Source organism: Mastomys coucha, unplaced genomic scaffold (assembly GCF_008632895.1).
Source record: "Mastomys coucha isolate ucsf_1 unplaced genomic scaffold, UCSF_Mcou_1 pScaffold16, whole genome shotgun sequence".
Lineage (NCBI taxonomy): Eukaryota > Metazoa > Chordata > Mammalia > Rodentia > Muridae > Mastomys > Mastomys coucha.
Window position 1 is genome coordinate 56,683,675 of NW_022196898.1, and position 15,971 is coordinate 56,699,645.

Genomic DNA, 15,971 nt, shown 5'->3' on the forward strand with positions numbered 1-15,971 from the left:
GAGCTTCTGAATGTAGCCGCTTCCGCAGCGCTGTGTTACTGTCCGGGCTTTGGGGAGGGAGTCCACAAATAATAATAATAATAATAAGCATTTTGGGAAAGTGCTACCCTTGAGTTTGCTGGAAGCCTTGTCTCTTGCCAGAGATGGGTGTCAATTCAGGAGTTAAGGTGCCAGGAGCTCAATGGATCAGTGGCTTCAGGTTCTTCTCTCTTGAATTTGAAAAAAGAAATTCATAGCCCATAGAAAGTAAATTTAAAAGTTTTATCAAAGGAAGCTTAAGAGAAAGAAGGCAGAGCTCCGGGACGGCTGGGCCAGATACCAGGAAGGAGGGCACCTACCATCAAACTGCTAGCCTGGAGGATTGTAATCACAGCTAACACTAAGGTGAGGTGTTGGAGAGTGGTCACTCCAGTTGGCCCACCCATGAAGCATTCAGGAATTTCCTCCTGGTTTCATTCAGGTGTTCAGCATAGTTTACAAAGCAGGAGATTCACTTAAGAGATGAGCCTTATGTGGAAAGGCTCTAGGTGACTGTTGTGGTTTGAATAAGAATGCCCCCATAGGCTCAGATATTTGAATGCTTAGTCATCAAGGAGTGGCACTGTTTGAGAAGGATTAGGAGGTATGGCCTTGTTGGGGAAAGTATGTCATTGGGGATGGGTTTTGAGCTTTAAAAAGCTGTCCTGCCAGGCAGTGGTGGCACGCACCTTTAATCCCAGCACTTGGGAGGCAGAGGCAGGCGGATTTCTGAGTTTGAGGCCAGCCTGGTCTACAGAGTGAGTTCCAGGACAGCCAGGACTACACAGAGAAACCCTGTCTGGAAAAACTAAAAAAAAAAAAAAGAACAAAACAAACAAACAAAAAGCTCCCCTATCCCCAGGCACAGTCTGTTTCCTAGCCTGTGGATCAGGACATAAGTCTTAGTTACTTCTCTAGCACTATGCCTGTCTGCCACCATGCTTCCAACGACGAGGATGAACAAAGACTCTGAAACTGTAAGCAAGCCCCCCGATTACATGCTTTCCCTTTATAAGAGTTGCTATGCTCATGTCTCTTCACAGCAAGAAAAATGATTTAGACAGGCTCCTACCCTAAAAATACCTAACTAGTTTCTATCTCCTTGCCAACTGGACATAGTGGCTCATGTCTGTAGTCCCAGCACTTGGGAGACAGATAATGCAATCTTTGTGAATTCAGTACCAGTTTGGTCTACACAGCAAATTCTAGGCCAACCAGGGCTGTATAGATCCTGACCCATCGAAATTAATACAACAATATATATACATATATATATGTATATATATGTATATATATATGTTGTATGTATATATATGTATATATGTGTGTGTGTGCATGCATGGGTGTGGGTGTGTATGTGTGCATGCACATGTACGTGTATACGTGTGTGTATGTGTGTGTACGTGTGTGTATGTGTGTATGTATACACATACACATAAGTATGTATATATGTATGTCAGGCCCAAATTCCCCAAACTCCAAAAGGCAACGCAAATATCTAGAGATGAGCTCAATCTAGACTATAAGAGGATTTCTAGCAGCATGGTAAAAGGCAGCATTCCTGCTCAGAAACTTGCAAAGCCTGCTACTGTCTATCAATGGGAGTCATTCCTAACAATCAAAGCACATGAAGGCCTCCGGGTTCCTTCAGTATTAAAGTACCTGTTATATAGGTCAAAGTTCATCCTAGCATCCTAGCTCTTCTCACCTCCTCCTCTCCTGGAAACTTCCTCTAGCTCCTGGGCTTCCCTCCTGACAGCTCCTCATCCTTTTTGAGAAGCAGCATTTTTCACTCTTCTCCCCTTCGGTTTTTGCTCCTGCTATCTTAAGATGATTTCTCTACTTTCTCCCACATCCCTAGCCCTGGCCTTGTCCAGTCTCCTACTTTCTCTCTCAGCTCTGGACTCTTCCAGATGCCTCTGGTTGATCTCTCTCGTGTTTACAATAAAACCTTCCATATCAGGAAGCAGCTGTGTTGTCAGTTTATACATATATATTGATTTCTCCTGAATAAATGTATATATACGTATTGATTTCTCCTGTATAAGTATTGCATTAAAATGGTAGATGCTTTCTAGGGTTATTTGATTAATTGAACTGCTATTTACAACAATAGTTTACCCCAAGTATTACTCCATCAAGACTGACTACCACTGTTAACGTTTATTTGCTTAAGAAGTATTACCTGCCGGATGATGGTGGCACACGCCTTTAATCCCAGCACTTGGGAGGCAGAGGCAGGCAGATTTCTGAGTTCCGAGGCCAGCCTGGTCTACAAAGTGAGTTTCAGGACAGGCAGAGCTATACAGAGAAACCCTGTCTCAAAAAACAAAAACAAACAAACAAACAAACAAACAAAAGAAGTATTTACCAATCATGCGAGGTGGTACATGCCTTAATCCCAGCACTCAGGAGGCAGAGGCAGGTGGATCTCTGTGAATTTGAGGCTAGCCTGGTCTACAAAGTAAGTGGAGGAAATCCTGTTTCAAAATCAATCAAACAAACAAATAAAGTATTTACCAGTATCTATGACATGCTGAACACTTGCTAGATTTTTCAGGCAAAAATAAGTCCCTGCCCCGAAGAGAACAAAGCATACTTGGTAAGACAGATGAATAAACAAATTTAAGAGTTTACAGTTATTATATATGTGACATTATTCTTGATTCTGTAGAATATCTGTAGACTATTTTTATAACATTAAGTGAGAGTCTGAAAGTAGGTACGTGGATAAGAGCCTGTAGGTAGCTGGGGTCCAGATAGGTCTGCAGAGTTTCAAAGCTCCCCTCTGTTTGTTAGTGCATTGCCTCAAATTTCCGTGCTCTCTGACCATATCCATCTTTGATGATTTTGTCCCAAGCATTACGCTTCTGTCTTGCTGGAACACCCAGATACCCTCAGTGCCATCCGTCCCCGACAGACATGTTTCTCATCAGGCTAACACCTGGGTCACTGGCTCTTAGAGCACAAATTCAAGGAATAAACAGAGCCCCGCTGGACTGCGGCTTCTCAATTCATACTTCGTCAGTTCAGCTCAGCCGACACCGGAGAGCTGCCAGTTCTTGCCAAGTGCCTGTCAGTCCGGAACAGTAGCCTGTTTGTTAGAATCATTGTGGTCATTGTGGTGAATGCCATTCAGTCTTGGGGACCATGACCAGAGCATTCTGGTTTAACCCAGGAATAAGTTCAGTCCTGAAGGCGCAGCTTGCAACAATAGCTGCATTTGAATGGAAACTATTTGAAAGGGGATTTCAAATAGGCATCCATGGATGCTACACACATTTGTTTCCAGACTTTTAAGTGTAAGGAATGAGCTAACCTTAGGGAGTCAAGAGATGGATGAGAAACAGACTGTTCTTCGTAAGTTTAAGGTTTAGGAGAAACCGCTTATAGGTAAGCTACGTATAGAAAGAAGCAGAAAATGAGGCAGAAAGTGAGAGTTGTCCAAAATTAAAACTTAGTGCCGAGGGAGGATGAAGGAGACACTGCATTCAGTCAGAGAAGGCTTTATGAAAGAACAGACCATTCACTGGGCCTGAGAAGCATGCAGCATCTCAATAGACAGAAAAAATATCCAGTGGGAAAGGAGCCGTGATCAAAGGCTAGAGAGGGAAAGTTCAAGACCAGTCTGGAGCTCACTTCACGTCTTTCATTACTAGCTCACTCTGTGCATCCTCCGGGTCTTAGCTGAGTCCCCGAGTGCTCCAAGGAGGCTTCCTTGGACATCCGGCCCCTACTCCAACAGACGCTTAGAAAGTGTGTGCCATCAAAACCATTAGCTGCTTACAGTGTAATGTTCGCTTGCGTTATTTGTCATCTTATTGATGCTGAATAAAGTTGGCAGTTGCTTCTCAATTATTTGTTGAGATGGCTCAGTAGGTGAAGGCATTTGCTGCCAAGGTTAACTGCCTGATTTCAATCCCTGGAATCCAGGTGGTGGAAGGAAGGAACCAGTTTCTGCAAATTGTCCACTGGCATTACATAGCACCGTAACATATGCATAGATGCACAACAAACAGCAAACAAACAAACAAGTAAAACTAAAACACTTGAAAATCTGTTACATGAATAACCGAGTGTGATCATACAGAACTGAAATGTCAGAATTTGTGAGGAAGAGTGTTGTGCGACACATTTTTCCTGGGGAGGCAACACACACACACACACACACACACACACACACACACACACACACGAGCACTCACGCAGGCACGCATATCTATTAGGGCAGAAAGGGGGCCAAGAACAAATCCAAGTAACAACTGCACCAGCGTCTAACCTGGTAACCCGATTTGCATTTTGTTGGGGTTACTAACAGGGGCATGGGAGAGGGGTCTCAGATGAGGGATGGAGATGACTCAGAAGCAGCTGCATCACAGCAAAGCCCACTGCGACAAAGAGCGTAACTCACGAAACCTGTGCCCGTGCTGCTGCTCTGTGTACGCCAGCCTGCGCCCGTGCTGCTCTGTGCACGCGCCCCCCACTGCTCTGTGCACACGCAGCCTGTGCCCCCCCCCACCCCCCGCTGCTCTATGCACACGCAGCCTGCACCCCTCGCTGCTCTGAGCACACGTAGCCTGCGCCCCGCCCCCACTCTGTGCCCGTGCCCCTTGCGCTCCCCGCTGCTCTGTGCACACGCAGCCTGCGCCCCACACCCCGTGTTGCTCTGTGCACACGCAGCTGGCCGAGGGCTGGCAGCGGCTCTCTGAGTTGTTAATGACTCTGTTTTAAGTTGCTGGCTCCAGGCTCTCAAAAAGCATCTGTGTTTCTCTTCTCCCAGGTATGTGAGACTTGAGCCTTTCTCTCCCTCTTGTGTGGAATATTTCAATCCAGAGAAAACTGACAAACGACAGAATAGCAAGTGTTTGTCAGCCACGGCCACTCCATTTTGTAAAGGTCCTCATTTTGGCTAAGCAATGGTAATACCTGAAACTAATTTCTCTGGGTCCTTGCCCTCTGAGGCCTGTCCACGCTCAGCAATGGCTGGCCAGGAGACGTCTTTCTGTCACTTGACATCTTTCTCCGACACTAAACTGGACTCTGGAGTCCACTCTGGACTTGTAGAACCCCAGGGCTGTTCACTCTGCTTTATGTCTGTTCTGCTCACTACATTGCTTTGTTTTTCCCAGTTTCTGTTTTGGAGTTTGAGTTAAGAGGGTTGAATTATCCATGCTTCATAGCTTATAGCCTGCTAGCGAAAGTGTCCATGCACAGTCCTTTGCTTTTTATATATTGCTTTATGCCCTGATCCCACCTTTTCTGTGCTGCCACCTTCTTGATACATTTAATGCCTCTGCTGTTTTGTGTATTTGGTTTTCTTGTTTTGACTATGTAGCTGTGGCTGGCCTTGAACTCAAAGAGATCTTCGGGCCTCAGCCGCCCGAGGCAGGGATTAAAGGCATGTGCCACACTTAGCTCTTTCAAAATTTTAAAATGTTTTACTTATTATTGTGTTTCTTTTTTGTTTTGTTTTGTTTTTCTTTTTCGAGACAGGGTTTCTCTGTGTAGCCCTGGCTGTCCTGGAACTCACTCTGTAGAACAGGCTGGCCTCGAAATCCGCCTGCCTCTGCCTCTGCCTCCCAAGTGCTGGGATTAAAGGCGTGCACCACCACCGCCTGGTTATTAGTGTGTATGGAAGCCGGAGGACAATCTTTTGAAGTAGTCTTCTCACCTTTCACCTTGTATATAGGTCCGCGGGATTGACGGAAGCCTTAGGCTTATTTTGCTAGAGTTTTTATTGACTGAACCATCTTTCCAGCACAGAAATTAAAAACAAAAGCAACCTCCCAACCCAAACTATTTATATATTTTTAAAATTATGTGTATTAAGGGGGAAGGGGGGCAGGAAAGATTGCTCTGCGGTTAAGAGCACTGGCTGCTTTTCCAGAGACTTGAGATTGATTCTCAGCCCCTACGTATCAGTTCACAATCGTCTAAATCCAGTTCCAGGGAATTGGTTGCTCTCTTCTGGCCTCTTTGGTGCTGCGCACACATGGTACACGTACATGCCAGCAAAACACCCATATACATAAAATAAAGATTTTTCTTTCTTTTTTTTTTGTTTTTTGTTTTTTTTTTGTTTTTTCGAGACAGGGTTTCTCTGTATAGCCCTGGCTGTCCTGGAACTGGACAGAGTGAGGTTCCAGGCTAGCCTCGAACTCAGAAATCCGCCTGCCTCTGCCTCCCAAGTGCTGGGATTAAAGGCGTGAGCCACCACCGCCGGCTCATTTATGTTTTCTGAGACAAGGGCTCAAGAAGCTCAAGCTCATCTCGAACGCGAAGCCCTCTTGCCTCCGCCTGCCAAATGCAGATTTTCCGGCCTGGCTTCTTTATAATTTCTAATTCCTTCTTCAGGATTTCATGCATAAGAGCGCGTCACTGATTTCTAGCCAATCTCAAGGGTCAGGAGAAAGAGCGTGTACGCCTCTCTGCGCAACCTCGGCCAGGCCGGAAGTGACGTACGTACCCTATAAAGCTCGCCAGCCGCCGGTGGACGGGTTCAGAAGGCTGGCGGGCAGCTACCATGGCAGATGAGGAGGAAGACCCTACCGTAAGTGAGCGCCTGTCACAGCCTGTTTCCTCACTCCCTCCGGCTCACTAGCGGAGGCAGAGTCTGACCCGCTTGTGCCTTAGGGAATCCCGCGGAGAGTTCGGGGGCTCCGTGGTGTTTTCCTCTTTCAGGTTTACCTTAGTCAGTGCGTGGGGCAGGACGGGAAGGAAGAGTATTAAAGGATCTGTCTCCCTTTGACCTGGGTCTTCCCGACACATAGACATCTCGAGGGTCATAGGAGATGAAAGGTGATCAAAGTGGAACCAGCAGCCCAGATGCTGCCAAAACTAGTGAAAATAGCGGAGAAACGATCAACTAAATAAAGGCAGGAGGCTTGAGATTCAAATTCTCCTTTGGCATCGGTTTTCTTGTCGTGAGGTAGAGTCAAGCCCTGTTAAGGAAAGTTTTTAGCCCTGTATTGACAGGTACTTAGTAAATGTTGCTTCCGACGACAGAAGAGAGTAAGTAGATTTTAAACTACCGGGTCTTTTACAGTAGTACTGCTTAGCAGTCTGACAACAAAATTGGCTAAAACCAAACCCAGAACCTGAAGTCGTTAGAACACACACACACACACACACACACACACACACACACAGGAGCCCTAATAAAAGCCTTCTAGCATGGCTTGAATATTGGACTAAGGCTTAAGAGCCCATTGGTGCTAAGTTTTTGTGATTTTGTGGTGTTTGTTTTAGCTTATCACTTTTGAAAGTGAAAAAGGGTCACCGGGCATGGTGGCACACACCTTTAATCCCAACACTCAAGCAGAGGCAAGTGGATCTCAGTGATTTCCAGGCAGACAAGGACACATAGTGAGACCACTTTTTTTTCAAAGAAAAAAAAAGTCTAGAGAAATTATTTTAGTGCTTAAGAGCATTTACTGTCACATCTGACAGCCCACACCGATTAGACAGACCTATTTTGGCCGCTACGGGTAACTGCAGGCACATTGATGTAGGCACACACAATACACATAAAGAGTAAATGTCTTTCAAAAAAAAAAAAAAAGATGAGATGAAAAAGGTACTGGAGGCGTAGCTCAGTGGTCAAGTTTAGCTATTTAACGCTCCTGGGTTCAATTCGTAGCACTCAGTCACATTGACTCGAGTAAATATCACATGCACTGCAATCATTTGACATGTCCCTGTTTTTAAATTTCTAGTTTGAGGAGGAAAATGAAGAAATTGGAGGAGGAGCGGAAGGTGGCCAGGGGAAGAGAAAGAGACTTTTCTCTAAAGAATGTAAGTTATGCTTTCCAGTGCTTTTATTACAGGTGGTGAAAGCTTTTTGATTGTGTCCTTTCAGGGTAGATATATTGTTCTGCATAAGTTCGTTTATAGGGACAGTGTTCTCAGACTTGCCTATAAGGTTGTCCATTTTTATTCTTTTTTGGGTTTTTGTTTTGTTTTTTTGAGACAGGGTTTCTCTGTGTAGCCCTGGCTGTCCTGGAACTCACTCTGTAGACCAGGCTGGCCTGGAACTCAAAAATCCCCCTGCCTCTGCCTCCCAAGTGCTGGGATTAAAGGCGTGCACCACTACTACCCAGCTGTCTATTTTTATTCGTGTTTTGTTTTGTTTGTTTGTTTTGGAGACAGGGTTTCTCTGTATAGCCCTGGCTGTCCTGGAACTCACCCTGTAGACCAGGCTGGCCTGGAACTCAGAAATCTGGCTACTTCTGCCTCCCAAGTGCTGGGATTAAAGGCATGGGCCACCACAGCCCAGCTGTTTTGGTTTTTTTAAAGATAGGCTCTGTATAGCTGAGGTTATACTGGTGCACACTGTTTAGCCTAAGCTAGCCTTGCGTTGGTGGTAGTCTTCCTGCCACCACATACTGGGGTGGCAGGTGTGCATCCCATGGTCAGTATAAGTCTCTTTATCATGTATACTAATGGTCTCTGTGACATAAAATAATGAATGTGACCACCACCACCTCATACCCATTTTTTTTGTTTTGTTTTGTTTTTTTACTTTATTTCTCTAGTTTTTTGAGATAGGGTTTTTCTGTGTAGACTCTGGCTGTCCTAGAACTCATTCTGCAGATCAAAATAGATCAAGATCTGCTAGTCTTGAACTCACAAGAGATATGTCTGCCTCTGATTCCATTTCCGCCTCTGCCTCCAGGGTGCTGGGAATAAAGCTATGAACCACCACCACCCAGCTGAGGCAGGGTTTTTTATATCCCAGGTTTCAAACTTGGTATGTAGATGAGCGTGACCTTGAACTTCTATTCTCATGTCTGTTTCCCTGGTTCTAGAGGTATGGGCATATGCCATGATTCCCAGTTTACGTTTTGGATTGACCCTAGTTGTGTGTGTTAGGCTAGCACTCTGCTACTAACTGAATTACATTCATTGCACCACTGCCCCCTCTTTCTGCTTTTTGTTTGCTTTATGTTCTTGTTTTTCCCTTCTGTTTTGTTTTTAGCAGGGTCTCGTGTATCCTAGACTAGCCTTGTACTCATTACGTAGCTGAGGATGGCTGTGACGTGGTATTCCTCTTGTGTCCACCTTTCAAACGATGTAAGTTGAGGCTTTGGACTAAGTCAAGGCAAGAAGGTGGTGAAGTGTGGTACTAACAATTTCACAGAGCTGGTAATGCACTAGCCTTCTATCATACTCCTTAAGCAGACAAGTTAGGCCCTTGGGGCAGCAGCAAGGTGAGCTGTTTCCTCGTGTCGTGTCCGTACTAATTCCTGAAGAGAACGTACTCTCCATCCCCGTGCCCACGCTCGTTGGCTGACCATTGAGAAGTACAGCAGCAAGAATTTTTCCATCCTATTGCATTCTTGAAACTGTAGGATCAGCCTTTAACTGTCTAAATCTTTTTTGATCCCAGCTCTTGGGACCCAAGGATTTGGAGTTCAGGGTCTTCCTCAGAGAGTTTGAAACCAGCTTGGGCTGTATGAGACACTGTCTCACAACAACAGAGAAATCCTTTCCAATGCCTTCAGGTTTCGTTCAAGTCTGACCATTTCCCATTCCATCTCAATGATGCTAGTTAATGTGATTTGTGTGTGGTTTTATTTCTTGTCATATGAAAAGGATCCTTACACTAAAGCACTCTAAAAATGGTATTTATACTGCAGCTTGTCCAAACCTTTAGTTCAGTTTCAACTACTCTACTTTTGTGATGAAAAATTTGGAATCTTCATAGGCTTCTCTCACTGACATAATAGAATCTTCATGTATACTCCATTTTGGCTGTTTTTTTCAGACAGGGTCTTGCTGTGTGGTCCAGGTTGGCCTTAAACTAGTGTTTCTCTTGCGTCCATGATTCCCTCCTTCTACCGTGTGGGTCCCAGAGATGGAACTCGGGTCTTCAGGCTTGGCAGCAGGTGACCCTATGTGCTGAGCTAGGTCTCTGAGCCTTACTATTATTATTATTATTATTATTACTGTTACTATTATTATTATTACTATTATATCATTTCCCCCTTTTCTTTCATCCCCCTAAGCCTGCCCCCCCATATTACTTGATCTGTCAAATTCATGGGCTCTTTATTTATTAATTATTGTTGCATATATACATATGTACATACATAATATTCTCTCTTTCTCTCTCTCTCTCTTTCCTTCTCTCTCTCTCTCTCTCTCTCCCCTAAATATGTCAGTACAACTTGCTCTGTTTGTTTTCAAGGGCTTACCATTGGTTTGGACCACCAGTTGGTGGGAAGTCTACTCCACCCTTACCCAGCATTTGTAGTTGAAGCCTCCTGGGCTTTCCCAACTCCACATTAGCATATCTGATTTTGTTGGCCTTGCTTGCTTGTTTTTGAGACAGGGATTCATATAGCCTAGGCTGCCTTGTAACTGAAGAGGACTTGAACTTCTGGTCCTTCTGCCTTTCCTTCCCAAGTGCTGAGATTACAGGAGTGTGCCACCATCACCAGTTTTATTCAGTGCTGGGAATCAAACCCAGGGCTCTGCGAGTGCTAGGTAGGACCTTCCTGACTGAGCCACACCCCCAACTCTACAGATTTCTTTTTCTCATTGTAATATGGAGTTTCAAAACATCTACTGTCATTTGTCTATGCCTTTGTCAACCCTTTTGGCCAAATATGTACATTGTATATAACATACGTTTTCCACTCCCAATGAGATAGGTGAATTATGCCCATCATAATTTCTGTGGGAAACTGTAACATACATCACTTTAGCTAATGATCAGAATTAGCATCATCAATGATACATTGGCATATATCCCTGATGTGAGAGCATTTGGACTTCGGTATTCTTTCAATAGCATGTAAAAGCATTCTAACCTCACAGCAGACAGAACAGCCTGCAGTATCTGACTAGGATTCTTTATGTTGTGGTCTTAAAAGACAGGGAACAACTAAGGAGGTGCCATAGGTTGGAGGGAGCAAACTACAGGGGTATAACAAGTAAGCAGAGTGGAGTCTATGTGAGTTTGAAATAGTAGAGAGGCCTGGGGACTGTATGTAGCTCAGTGGTAAGAGCATGAGTGAAGCTCTGGTGGAGGTGGGGTAGAAACAAGGAATCTGAACAGAACATGGACTACCTAAGTAGAAAAATCAGGACAATCCGAATAAGATACTAGTGTTAATTTCTTTGTTTTAATGAACATTTGTTATATAAATATAAGGGGAAACTAGATACTAGGCATATGGGAACTCTTTTTTTTTTTATAACTCATCTGTAAGTCTAAAATTGTTTCTTAAGACAAGTTTTAAAAATAGAATTCAGAAATATATGTAGAATATTGGCTCTCTAGTTGTTTTCTTCCTTCTGTGTTGGGACCTAAAGTCTCTTGGCATTGTGAACTTACGGAATAACTGTACTCCAAGCTGGCCTCCAAGTTACCCCATTCATTCTCGTTGCTTCTGCCAGTTTTTGCTTCTAAAGAGGAATTATTCTAAAGCTGAATATAGTAATATATACCTATAATCCCAATACTCAGGAAGCTGAGGCAGGAGGGTTCTGAATTTGAGGTCTGTGTGGGTTACCTGGACAGATACTGTCTCAAGTCTGTCCTCTCCCAAGTAGTTAATTAAGTAATGATAATAGTCATAAAAATGAAAACAATGTAAAAGGAATTGCTAATGCACTTATTTCTATTTTTACAAAGTATATTCTGAGCTCCTTTAAAAACAACTGTAGTTGGTCATGGTGCTGCTTATCTTAACCTCAGCAGTAGGGAGGCAGAGGCAGGTGAGTTCTTGGCTAGCAAGGTCTACTTGCTAAGTTCCAGCTCAGCCCGGGATACATAGTGAGCATGGTGAGACCTTGTCTTTTGAAAAGTTGTTGGTGTGTGTGTGTATACATATGTGTGGGTGTGTGAGTGTGCACATATGTGTGGGTGTGGGTGTACCATGACACATGGGGGAGCAGAGGACAACTTTGTGAAGTTGATTCTCTCCTACCTTTATGTAGGTTTCCGGGGCTTGAATCAGGTCATCAAGATTACGCAGCAAGCATCTTTAACCCCTGAGCCATCTTGCTATCCCTTCAACTTCCTCTTTTTTAAAAAAAAAAAAAAGATTTATTTATTTTATGTGTATGAGTACACTGTAGCTGTACAGATGGTCGTGAGCCATCGTGTGGCAGCTGGGAGTTGAACTCAGGACAGCCCGCTTGCTCTGGCCCACTCACTCTGTCCCAGCTCACTCTGGCGTAATATACTGTAGCTGTCTTCAGATGTACCAGAAGAGAGCATCAAATCTCATTACAGGTGGTTGTGAGCCACCATGTGGTTGCTGAGGTCCGAACTCAGAACCTTCGGAAGAGTAGTCAGTGCTCTTACCAGCTTGAGCCATCTCGCCAGCCCCAACTTCCTCTTTTTTTAAAAAAAAAAAATTTAGTTGGGCAGTGGTGGTTAACACCTTTATTCCCAGCACTCAGGAGGTAGAGGCAGGTGCATTTTTGTGAGTTCAAGGCCAGCCTGATCTTCAAAGTGCGTTCCAGCTCAGAGAGCCAGAGCTGTTACACAGAGAAACCCTGTCTCGAAAAGTGCATTAATAACATTAGGCTTAGGTAGCTTGGAAGGAAGGGAGATTTATGGAGGCTAAAGAGTAAGACTGGTCCTAAGACTACTTAGACCTTTTATATCAAAATCCATACTTGCAGACACAATTGTAATATTTTGTTTGTCTTACTGTATAGACCAGCCTGGACCAAACTAGGTCTGCCTGTCTCTTGATTCCTGACTGCTGGGATTGTAAAGCAAGTAGTACCATGCCCAGCCATAACTGTGTTTAAACCATTGTTTATAATCTGGTTTAATCCTAGTCAGTATGGAAAGTATACTGGTGACATGGGTCAATGTCTTCTCTGAGTCAAGCAATACTCTTCTTCTCTCACAGTGCGCTGTATGATGTATGGGTTTGGGGATGACCAGAATCCTTACACAGAGTCTGTGGATATTCTCGAAGACCTTGTCATAGAGTTCATCACTGAAATGGTAAGACACTTTTCTAACTATAACTTTTTTGTTGTGTTTATTTTTGTAACTGTTTGTTTATTTCACTTGGTTAAACCACATTACATGGCAAAGCCTGGCAGAGTGGCTCATGCCCATAATCCTAGAATTCCAGAGATAGACAGGAGGATCTACTACAAGTTAAAAAAATCCAACCTGTTTTTTGTAGCAAATTCTAGGCTATCCAGAGCTACATAACAAGACTCTGACTTTAAATAAATAAATAAATCTCACAAACAAACAAGCAAACAGACAGAAAACAAACAAACACAAAGCAGCCAGGCACGAGAAGGTGTCATTTCAGTGTGCTCAGCATTCACAGGGCTGTGGTAGGCAGGCCTCAGTTTTAAAACCAGGCTAGGCTACACAGTAAGGCCCCTATCTCAACAAACAAAAACAAAACTGAGCATAGTGGTACATGCTTTTAATTCTAGAAGTTGCAGCAGAGGCAGGAAGGTTGCCTCATCTGAGACCAGCCTACATTCAGAAATCCTATCTCAATAAAAAACAGTCAGGAATCAGAGACAAGTTGGCCTGAACTCAGGGCTAGGCTGGTCCTCATAGTGAGTTCTAGGTTATATTGCGAGACTTAAAAACATGTCTCAAAAACAAAACAGCAACAAAAATGATATTACAATTGTGTCTCCAAGTATAGATTTTGATATAAGAGGTTTAAGCAGTCTTAGGATCAATCTTACTATTTAGCCTCCATAAACTGTCCTTCCTTCTAGCCTTCTTTTTTTGTTTTTTTCCGAGACGGGATTTCTCTGTGTAGTCCTGGCTGTCTTGGAATTTACTCTGTAGACCAGGCTGGCCTCAAACTCAGAAATCCACCTGCCTCTGCCTCCCAAGTGCTGGGATTAAAGGCATGTGCCACCACTGCCGGGCTCCTTCTAGCCTTCTAAAGCCTAATTGTTATTATTTGCCTAATCTCTATTACCTGTTCATTAGCCACTCCCAGAACACATTTAACAAGACACCCCTCCCCAACAAAACAAAACAGAAAATTTCACCTACATCATAAAACAAAACAGAAGTATCTTCAAATTTGCTAGGTTTTTATTTTTGCTTTGGTTGGTCTGTCTGTCTGTCTGTCTATCTATCTATCTATCTATCTATCTATCTATCTATCTATCTATCTATCTATCTTTAAGACAGGTCTCACTATGTAACCCTGGCTGACTTGGAACTTGCTGTATAGACCAAGGCTTGTCTTGAACTCTCAGAGATCTGTCTGTCTCTGCCTCCTAAGTGCTGGGATTAAAGGTATGCATCACTCTGTCCAGCTCACTTTGGTAGCTTTAATGTCTGTAATGAAAAAAGAAATCCTAAGCCGGGCAATGGTGGTACATGCCTTTAATCCCAGCGCAGTTAATAGCAAATTAAAACACAAAAATATTTGACTTTTAAAAATGAATGTGTTTCCTTGTCATAGACTCACAAGGCAATGTCGATTGGAAGACAAGGGCGAGTGCAAGTTGAAGATATTGTCTTCCTAATTCGAAAGGATCCAAGGAAGTTTGCTAGAGTTAAAGACTTACTAACTATGAATGAAGAATTGAAACGGGCTAGAAAAGCTTTTGATGAAGCCAACTATGGATCTTGACACAGTCTGTAATTCCCGAGATTTTGGTATTTTCTGTGGAAACTATACATTGTAGTTGTCTGCAGTAATATCATGATAGCTAGGCATGCAATGAAAGAGGTCTTTAACTTGAGCCTCTCATTGCCTGTCTTTATCTGATCATATTTGAATTGCTTACTGGCCTTTAATAACTCCTAAGTTACAGTATTGCAACCCATGCAGTTCCATCTGAAAGGGGGGAAGTAGTATTTATACTTCAGGTAGATGTGTGTATTCTAAGCTGTATACCATCGCTGCATAATATGCAGTCTAAATGTCCATTTGATTTTATGAATGATTTTATGATTTTGTTTTTGTGCTTTATGTATCTCAAGTTTTTAGATGACAGTGGTGGGAGAAGTTATTAAAGATAATGAACTGGTTTGGTTTTTTTTTGTTTGTTTGTTTGTTTGTTTAAGAAAACTAAAATCTTGTCTTAATAGACCATTTGTTTTAATATTCTTTTCTAAAGAATACTTTTTTTTTAAAAGAAACTAATATTTGCTAAGTGTTAGCAGACCTCGTCTTCCTTGTTGACTGTAAAGCTTCCCGAAACAAATGCCTTTGGAAGTAGGAATGGCAAAGCTTATGAAGCTGCTGCCAGGACAGGGCTTTCGGTTGTGTTCTACTGACATAAATGTAAGTACTTTCACTGTGAGGGTGTACAGTTGGTTAAACCTGTAGGTGGCTGTGCAAACCATTTTCATAGTTTAGCATATGCAGGCTTTGTGTGTAGTTTACTTACTGCATTAAATTACTCTCCTTAGCTTATAATAAGGATAATTGCATTTAAAGGGGCTACTGAATGTAACTCTGAAACTTACTGGTGCTTCTTAACATCTCTAAATCCATACATGGGGAAAAACTACCTGTTTAATCTACTGATACAAGGAATAAAGAATGAGGAATTAAACACACCAATACTTGAGTTTGTGTTTGCTTGTTTGTGCATGGTTGCTCTGTGCAACCCTGGCTGTCCTAGAACTTGCTTTGTAGAACAGGCTGGCCTCAGACTCACAGAGATCCATCGCCTCTATCTCCTGAGTGGAATTAAAGGTGTGTACTATCATACCCTGCTGATTTTGTGACATACCCTGTTGGGAACCATGAGAGCCCTGAGATAAATATCCTGCCCCAGCTAATTGAGAACCCGGAGATTAACATCCTGCCTGACAATCACAAGGATGTGAACCCTGAGATTAACATCCTGCCTGACAATCATAAGGATCCAGCTTGGCCCTGGGAAAAGAACATTCACGGAAATCCACCCCCTCTCCACCTGTCATCCACCTCCTCACCTGTCACACCGGAGCTCAACCCCAGAAGATTTTGTAACCC

The 15,971-nt window shown here is 43.3% G+C and overlaps 1 protein-coding gene across 1 annotated transcript; it reads left to right on the plus strand.

The window, feature by feature from the left end:
- Window positions 1-6,439: 6,439 nt before the first annotated feature.
- Taf13 (TATA-box binding protein associated factor 13) lies at window positions 6,440-15,554 on the plus strand. Its single transcript, XM_031375199.1, has 4 exons — window positions 6,440-6,568; window positions 7,734-7,812; window positions 12,894-12,991; window positions 14,445-15,554. Exons 1-4 carry the CDS (start codon window positions 6,542-6,544, stop codon window positions 14,613-14,615), a joined length of 375 nt encoding a protein of 124 aa, XP_031231059.1. The 5' UTR covers window positions 6,440-6,541; the 3' UTR covers window positions 14,616-15,554.
- The last annotated feature ends 417 nt before the right edge of the window (window positions 15,555-15,971 follow it).